This window comes from Cibotium barometz, chromosome 1 (genome assembly GCF_041138505.1).
Source record: "Cibotium barometz isolate CiBa-2024 chromosome 1, ASM4113850v1, whole genome shotgun sequence".
Classification (NCBI taxonomy): Eukaryota; Viridiplantae; Streptophyta; class Polypodiopsida; order Cyatheales; family Cibotiaceae; genus Cibotium; species Cibotium barometz.
Window position 1 is genome coordinate 49282753 of NC_141046.1, and position 9809 is coordinate 49292561.

General features: G+C 39.6%; 1 protein-coding gene across 1 annotated transcript; it reads left to right on the forward strand.

Moving 5' to 3' along the window:
• The first annotated feature begins 1057 nt into the window (after nucleotides 1-1057).
• Nucleotides 1058-3745, forward strand: LOC147642124 (oleoyl-acyl carrier protein thioesterase, chloroplastic-like). The gene is made up of 7 exons (XM_086803137.1): nucleotides 1058-1622; nucleotides 2034-2167; nucleotides 2313-2426; nucleotides 2589-2684; nucleotides 2844-2931; nucleotides 3062-3130; nucleotides 3230-3745. Exons 1-7 carry the CDS (start codon nucleotides 1191-1193, stop codon nucleotides 3545-3547), a joined length of 1251 nt encoding a protein of 416 aa, XP_086659263.1. The 5' UTR covers nucleotides 1058-1190; the 3' UTR covers nucleotides 3548-3745.
• The last annotated feature ends 6064 nt before the right edge of the window (nucleotides 3746-9809 follow it).

A 9809-nucleotide genomic window follows, 5' to 3' on the forward strand; every position in this document is an offset into this window, starting at 1 on the left:
GGTGCAATTGGTGGCCTCGTTGAGCTGTGCAGTGGCGTGGGCTGGCTGATTTCCCAATGAAGAGAGACCTAAGTGGGAACTCCCTCTGTACTCTATGTATGGTGTGGGCCCGGGGGAGAGTGAAAAATGATTTTTTAAGCAAGTGAAAAACCCCCTACTTCTAATTCAAGCCGGGATTTCTATTATAGATCGGTTTTTAAATGGCACCATGTCAAGTACGCCAGTTTTTCAAAGCCAAAACAACAATCATTTCGATTTTTAAAAGAGAAGCTCTTAGCTAACCAAAAACCATTTAAAAAACACAACTCTAAAACTAATCCTCTTTTAGTATGTTGCCAAACAAAGCTATTTGCATAAAATAACCACTCACAGTCAAGACCAACTCAAATTTCCTCCCGCTTTCCCATTTTGTAGCCATTGAGAATACCTCCCAATGAGAGTTGACACATAACCGATCACGCAGCTCGCACCACCACCATTTCTTTTAATAACTAACCCAGCAAAAGGGCAGCGGTGTCTCCTCTTACCATCACTCCACGCCCTTGGGGTCTTGCAATGGCTAGAACTAGGGTATAAAGTATATACTATATATATTTTATGTCCTTTAAAGTAATGACATACTCATACATAACCCTTGAAAAAAAGGGAAGACTTTTGTCCTATCCTGAGTATCAAGTTTTAGGATCAAATTTTCTCCTTTTTGAGAAAGGATAAGACAAAATTTTTTCCTTTAGTTCCAAAGTTTGCCTTGTGAAATACACTAAAGGGCGGTTTTTGGTGAGCAATGGTGTGGCCCATCAAAGTTTGAACTTTTTTCTGAGTGACTGCCAATCAAAATGCGACAACAGGCGATGTGTTCTGCCAGCTCCGACCAGGTTCTTACTGCCAGCTGGGACTGGGAGATGACATGGCGTTCTTGTGCCACGCGGTAACGGGCCAGAGGTTGCATGCTGGGCTGCCACGCGGCGGGGTCCCGAGCCACATCATCCAGGGTCCTTGTTTCTGGAATACCAACGCGTGCTCTCGTTCGCCATATTAAAACCCAAAAAATAGCAGAGTTCCCGTAGGTAGGGAGTGGGTTTTCTTTCTTTTTTTCTTCGCCTGCTCGACCTCACAAAACAAGGGAGGGGGTGCGAGGAGGCGGGCGGAAAGCCTGTCGTAGCCGTAGCCGTAGCCATAGCCATAGCTATATGGCTCTTGGAAGCTCCCTCCGACCCTCTCCTTGCTCCATTTCTGAGCCCCTCAAAACCCCCTTCTTCCCCAACAGCTTTTCTCCCTTCACCTTCCGATGCAGCGCCGCCCCTCCCCCCTCTTATAATGCTGTTTCCACAACCTTCGCCACCGCTAACGCTAGCGCCGCTGATTCTTCCCGGACCAATAGAGAACACAACATTTACATCCCCCTCAATGGCAACGGCGCTGCTAATGGCGCGGCCGCCTCAGCTGCCGCCCTTCCCTTGCTGCCTCCATCGACCACCCATGCAAAGTCCCTCGCCAACGTGCTCCCATTTGGCGGCCTCGACATTTCCCGCCATTCCTACAGGGAAACGTTTGTGATCCGTTGCTACGAAGTCGGTATGACCCGCACCGCATCCATCGAGACCATTGCTAACCTGCTCCAGGTATTTTTCAAGGGTTTTGTGGTTTACAGCTGATTTATGAAATTGTTTGTGGATCGAACGAAATTCTTAATTCTGTTTTTGTTTTTGCTCTGCTTTTTGCTGCTGTTGCTCAAAAGGGCTCTAATTTTAAACAAATGGCAAAAATGGGTTCAATGCAAAATATTACTTTGGCCTGAAACCATTAATTGAGTGGGCTCTGAGTGGATTATTCTGCTGATAAATTAATCGAATTGTTGTACATTCAAATCAAACATCTTAAAACGGGTTCATTTTTGCAAATGGGTTCCATGCATTTCCACAATGGGGTAAGGGTGGTAAGGGGTTTTGGGGTTGTAAACGCTCTGCTCCATCAATTCTGCTTTGAGCTCTGTGCCGCCATGGATATCTGATGCTTGTTGCAGTTTGTGCCAGGAAGTGGCATGCGATCATGCACAGAGCGTGGGGTTCTCTACTGATGGCTTTGCCACAACCCCATCTATGCGCAAACGGCGATTGATATGGGTGACAACGCGGATGCACATTGAAGTTGATGAGTACCCTGTCTGGTAGAGCCTTTTAATTTTGATCTGTTGGATCTTTTCGGCATAACGCTGTTGCTTTTTTCTTCATCAACAAGAAATTATTTGCTGTTATAAGTGGAGGACCTCTCTTGTGAGCTTCTCTGTTTTGCTTCGTCGTCGTTATATGCAGGGGTGATGTTGTCCAATTGGAGACTTGGTGTCAAAGTGAGGGCAAAGTGGGTACGAGAAGAGATTGGCTGATGACCAATGTGGCAACCGGAAAGCTCATCGGCCGAGCTACCAGGTAACTGACTACTGGCACCACACCACTAAGAATTACACAAATCTCTAATTTGCTGCTCCAAGCATTGGTATAAATCAGCACAATTTTGTTGGGATTATTTCCTTCAAAATTAGGATGCCTCATCAGTGAATTCTCTTTCTCCTTGCATGTCTTGCTTTGTAGCACCTGGGTAATGATGAACCAGGATACGCGACGACTCTCGCGGATAACCGAAGACGTGCGAGATGAACTCTCTCGCTACTGTCCGACTACGCCCAGGTGTGTGTGTGTGCAACCATCCAGTGGTTTGCTTGTCATGAACCGGCTAGTTTCAAAACAAAATACTTGTCTTAGTTAAGAAAAAGTTGCTTCACTATAAATTACAAGATGAGAGGAATGCAAGAGGGAAGTAAAAAATTTTGAAATAAGAAATTGCAGGTATGCGTTCCCGGAAGAAAATAGCTGCAGTTTGAAAAAGATTCCAAAACTAGAAGATCCGGCACAGCATATGAGATGTGGTCTTATGGTAAGTTTTGACACAAATCTTAAGGAATGCCAAGCTGTAGCGACAACGAACACATCTGATGCCAAGTTTAAGGTGATAATTTATATCAAAACTAAAGAATTTTGGTGTTCTTTGGACACAACATTGGCAGCCAAGACGAGGTGATCTAGATATGAATCAGCATGTGAACAATGTTACATACATCGGTTGGACTCTAGAGGTTGCCAGATCTCTTGTTTGTTCCGTCAATTGACAATAAGTGCACCTTTCTCCATCTGCATCTTCTAGCTAATCTGTCTTTGATGTTCTGATGTTCCAGAGCATGCCTCCACATCTAGTGGACAGACATCAGCTACATAGAATCACACTAGATTATAGACACGAATGCAAGTACGATGATGTGGTCGAGTCCCTCGCGAGTTTGGAATGGTTCTGTAACTCACAAAGCAAGGAGCAGCAGGTCTCTTTCCTTTGTGCTGCTAAAGAGAATGGAGCTGCTGTTAACGGCACAGCATCAAGCATAAAGGCGGCCGGTGATGGCACCTTTGAGTTTCTACATGTTCTTAGGCTGGCAGGCAGTGACATTGAGATAAACAGGGGCAGGACAGTTTGGAAAAGAAGAGCTGAAAGGATTTAGTCGGTCGTCGTGGGACTTTGAACTAGGTTTTTTTTTTTTCGCAATTATATTAACTTGTGTCAGGCTTATCCATAGGATTTCCATCATTGTAGACTCTTACAAGAAAACACAACGATACACCTTAATGTATAGTAGCTCCACATAATTACAGTAAGAAAACACAATGATTTAGTAGTTCCATACAATTACAATATAATAGAACACAATTACAATATAATAGAACACAATGGTTTGCAATTATGTATGGAAGTTTACCAAAATTACACAAGTAAAACAAAATTAGAAAACACAATGGTTTACAATTATGTATGGTGGAAGTTTAACAAAATTATTGAAGTTCAACAAAATTAGAATGTAAGAGGGGTAAAAGTGTTCATTGAGTACTTGTTATGTTTATTTAGTGTGGTATGTGGGAGAGGATGGAATTATTAATTATTTGACTTGTTTTCTTAGATGATGTAATTATGTGTGTCACTAAGGACGAGCCTTGAGGGCCTCATGACTGACACATCATGAATTAGGAGGGATCTATGGTTGGAAAGAGGCATCGTGATCGGGATTTGATCAACACCATTGGATTCCCAAGTGAACTACGAGCGAATTGCGGGTGAACTAGGGTGAACTTGCGAGGTGAACTAGGGGTGAACTAGGGAGACCTTTTTCGATAAGAAAGTGAACCAAGGAAACATTTTCCGGTAAGAAAGTGAACTAGGGACCAAAATATCAAGATTTAAATTTAAACTCTCTTTCTATAATTTGTTGGAAAGTATAGCATAGTGGTCAGATGTTGAAAGCTTAGTAGATGGTTCCAAGTTCGAAGTTCGAATCCTCTTTTGCACTGAGCTCAATCCTTTCAAAATTTTCTAAGTCTCAAAATCCCCATGGTATACCCTAAGTTCACCCCTAGTTCACTTGTCTGATAGAAATCCGACGGTCTAGATTAGGCAAGATTGCGACGCCTCTTTCAGCCTTAGATCTCTCTTGATTCATAATGTATCATTTAGTCCCGTGGCTTTGAGGGTTCCTGATTTTCCTTTCAAGGCATGATAACATCATGAAGGTTCTTAGTTTTTATTATCATGAAGGTTTCTTAGTTGTTTTTATAGAGGATACCATTATTATGTAGGTCACCTGAGCATGATTATCTATGGCATTATGTGGGTCACTAAGGATGAGCCTTGAGGGTGGGTGATTTTCCATGCAACATAAACAAATTGCAGGTCAAATTCTCTGGGGGCTGAGGAGGTACGTTGCCTATAGCACTTGATAGCTAGCAAGAGGCACGGCTCAAAATATTTGCACGAGACAAAATGATGCTCTATAGAATCCTACCAATTTTTTGCCCAAAGAAATTGTTGTGCAGTCCTACCAATTTGAAGAAGATTATGGCGTATAATTCCATTGGAAACTTGATGAAATTGTCCAAGAAGAAAATTGTTTGCAGTCCTACTAATTTGAAGACGATTGTGGTGACAAAAATTGTGTCGTTTATTTGATTGAAATTGTGACAATCCCTACCAATTTGAAGAAGAGAAGATTGTGGCGATATATATAATTCCATTGCAAATTTGATGAAATTGTCGTTGGAAATTGTGGGTTTATATAATTTCATGATAAATTTGATGAAACCCACATGAGAGTCCATGAACATAGTAAGCATCACAATTTCAAGGTTGTGTGTATATGAACAATCCCTTGTGTGAATTGGCTTGGATTTTTTGCCACCTTGCACGTGGACTTGTGCCTTAGGTAACTTAAATTGAGGAACACACTTCTTAATTATTTCATTTATGCCTAATTACTACTAATCTATTCTCTACTCGTGCAGGTTGCGCCCCACACTTCCCTTTCCCTTTCCCTTTTTCTCCATGCTCCTACAATCTATAGAGAAGCATTCTTCTACGCTTCTCTACAATCCATAGAGAAGCTTCTTACATCCATCTACAATCCATAGAGAAGCATCCTTCCACGCTTTTACAATCCATTTGAATGCTTCTCTAGTCCTTACAAACTTGCGCTTCTGTAGTCCTTTCAAGCCTACCTTCATAGCTAGCAAGTCAATTTCCAACATTTCATTTTGGTCATTTTATCTTCAACGCAGAATCTTCAAACCCTTCTTGATGGCCTTTTCAATGCATCATCATTGCAATGGGTCCTTGTACATCTTGAAAGATTAAAGTACAAGGTAATGAGACAACCTTTCATCCCTTAGTCATGGGTGGATGATTTTGTGCAAAGAGAGGCTAGAAATTGCTACCTCGGTCAAAATGTATAGCCACCATCGATGGCAACTTGGTCTCCCTTAAAATAACAATAAATCCAACACAATAAAATAAGACCTCAGTCAAAATATATAGCCACCATGGATGGCAACTTGGTCTCCCTTAAAATAACAAAGCCTTAAAATAACAATAAATCCAACACAATAAAACAAGACCACCTCCTTCAATATTAATTATTTATATATAGCATTGCACCCCCCTTCTTTCTCTCATGTTAGCCCGCCACAAAAACTTGGGACTCCATACTTGCTTTTCTCTTTATAGCTTTTATTGACCATTGATCTCATCAAACACAATTGGTGGTTAAATACTACCTTCTCTCTTTGCCTTTCTTCTCTTTTGTGTTACTTAACAAATCCCACTTTAGTATAAACAAATCCCACTTTAGTACAATTTTAGAAATGCGGCACACATTTTGTGCACAAATTTTTTAATCTAAAATAGTTTAGATAAAGCTTGACTAATGTTATGGGAACATGCTCCAAGTTCAATACACGCTTGTGATTTTGCTACGAACTTACATTTTGTCTTAACATGGATATCTTACATTTTGTCTTAACATGCATATTTTAACTCAAATTTTTAAATGCAAAGTAGTTTAGATAAAGCTTGAACAATGTTATGGGAACATGCTCCAAGTTCAATACACGCTTGTGATTTTGTTTTACGAACTTACCTTTTTTTTCCTAACATGCATATATTAACTTACATTTTGTCTTAACATGCATGTTTTTATGGCCGATATCTTTTTTGCTTCCATATCAAATCCATAATTATCTCACCATTACATGGTTTATTTTGGATTGGTGGTTTTATTGTTAACAAGGGTTGGTCTGGAGTGAGTTTGTTTATGCAATTCAATACATGCTTACTTGAAATGTGAAAGGTTTTGCATGATATAATTGACAATGGTGTGACTTTTTTTCATTTACCAAGCCAAGTAATAGATGGAAGATGTAACACATTTCATATTGAGAACTAAATGACAATTTGTCATTTAGCCTAAGCCAAGTGATAGATGGAAGATTCAACACATTTAGCCTAAGCCAAGTGATAGATGGAAGATTCAACACATTTCATACTGAGGCGGCCTACCAAATGTTTTAATAAAATGTGTGCTTGACATGGGGTGGTGAGAATGTGCACTCTAGCTAAGCCATGTGGGAAGGGCATGTGACATTTTATTAAACACATGGAGGTAGGATGTGAATGCATGGCCCTCCATAGTTTTGACTACTGTTTTGATTCCCATTCAAAGGTTTAATGAATGAGCCACGACGTCGACGCTCCCAAGCTTTATTCTAGATTATCATACCTCCTAAATGAAGTATCAATGACAAAAAAGGATGTCTCATGTAGGACAAAAAAAGGATGTCTCATGTAGAACAAAAAAGGATGTCTCATGTTCTTGACTTATTGTATAGCTTGTGCATTTGATTCTTTTTCTCTTGACAAAAGCACACATAACACTTGGCTTTTATCATCATTTGATATAATGTGATTGAATGTTTTTTATTATTAAGTAGCCTATGGGGAACACACGTGTAGGTACATGTGCATTGGATTTCCTTAGTTTGCTAAAACAATCACAATAATAAATTTTCAAAAGTAGCCCCAACTTTTAATACAAGTGGATATGAGCGCCTAGGTTCTGTTGTAAAAGGTGCATATGGGGCTGCATAAATCTCCTAGAGCTAGGACATGTGATGGGGGTACATCAATCCTTCTTTCCATGAATTGAGAGGAAATTAGAAATTGAGCGGAAATTAGAAATTTGAACCAGCATTTTCTTTGTAAAAAATTTGAGGAGGTATTTTTTTCTTCCGTTAAGCTGATAGTTTTTAAATATAAAAATGAACAAGTTCTAGCCTATGTCAAATCTATCTTTTTTGAATGTTGGATGGGGCATAGAGAAGGTGGCTTTGAGTAATAGAATCTAAACCTTAAATCAAGAAGGAAAGATGAGAAAACCCTAAGCCTACTCGAATAAAACTTGAATTAAGCTCATCAAGCTAATAAATCTCTTCGAACAACTCGGCTCTAATAGGAAGTCAAAAATCTTATATCTAAGGAAGCTCAAAACAATATATGACTCAAAATACTAATAAAAGACTTGGTAGACACAAGAAATTAAGGAATAATCAAGTGATCAAATCCCTATAATAATCAAGCTCCATTAGTGTAAAACAAGTACAACTTTTATAGCTCCAAATAACTTCAAACACTACATAAATAAGCGGTCCAAAAAAATATGCCAACTAAGTGGACCCAAATGTGTTCTTATCACCAAACGAAAGCAACTTCTTTTTTTCCATTCTTATCACCAAATGAAAGCAACTTCTTTTTTTTCCATTCTAGAGAGTTCTTCACCTTTTCCACATCTATTTTCATAATTACAAACAACCTTAGAACCAATGAACCATATAACCAAAGAATTATGCTTATGACCACATTTCCAATAGCTCATAAATGAATGAGTGAGGTAGTGTAAAAAGATTAGAGTGATAAGATTTTTTGCTAAGCTCTTTAAGAGTGTTGGAAGACATCTTGATTATTTTTTCTTTGCAAAAAGAATGACGACTAAGGTGTGACTTTTAGGACTGCATTATGCACGAGTGAGTTGAAAAAGAGATTTTACTTTTGCAAGAGTTTCTTTTATCGACGTTTAGGCCATGTATTTTTTTTTTGGTGAAAATTGGCGGCATCATTTTCACCTTTTTCCCCAATGCCTCGTGTGAGAAGGGATGGTTTTTGTGCTCAACCCAGTGTGAAAACTAGAGGATGGCCTTGATATTTTGCCTTGCCATTTAAACCTATTTCTTAAATCTTTAAAATCCTTTTATATTAAAGTATACATGTTAAGACAAAATTTAAGTTAAGACATGCATGCTAAGACAAAATGTAAGTTCGTAACACTACGACACGATAATAAAATACCAACGTTTTTTTCGACGTAAAACAATTGCATTATAAAATCAACTCGCGTCGAAAAAAACGTCGCTACAAAAACGTCGATAACATTATCCAAACAGTCGTCTATATAGACGTTGGTACCAACGTGTAAACTGTTATCTATATAAACGCAGGTACCATCGTCAAAAATAGCGTGGCTAACCACATCGTTGAAATCACTAGTCCCCACGCTCATTCCGACGTTTATTCTGGCATGTATATCGACTCAAATACCGACCGGACGCAGGTGTTTTTTGACGCTTATACCAACGAAAATATTAACGGATGCACTTGTATATATATTTTTGGCATTATGGTGCATACAGGTACAATTCTATACCTAGATACACCATTATGCTAAATATTTGAAGATTTTGATGCATTCAGGTGGAATTTTACACACTTAAAGAATCACCACAAACATGATGAAAAATAGGTAGAGGGAGAGGAGACACACACACAGGAGCAAACCTATTAATCAAACCCTAACCATAGAAGGAAGCCATATCCCTTCTCACACAATGCATAAAGCCATAATCCATAATCTACAACACACTACTTGTGTTGTGTCCACACACAGCTAACCCTAGCTAATGTCCACACACTATGACCAGCTGGACGCGGTCATTTATGTCTCACACATGTTACTACCTAACATGCCAGCACATAGTGCAACTGGCACAAGCTGACATCGAGCTTGAATCTCAACAGCCCCTCTCAAGCTCATGATGTACTGCCATAGATGAAGATGTAGATGAGCTTGGGCTATCAAAGCTCTCAACACTCCCCCTCAAGCTCATCCCATGTACTCCCGACACTCCCCCTCAAGCCATAATCCATAATCTACAACACACTACTTGTGTTGTGTCCACACATAGCTAACCCTAGCTAATTTCCACACACTATGACTAGCTGGACGTGGTCATTTATGTCTCACACATGTTACTACCTAACATGCCAGCGCATAGTGCAGCTGGCACAAGCTAACATCGAGCTTGAATCTCAACAGCCCCCTCTCAAGCTCATGA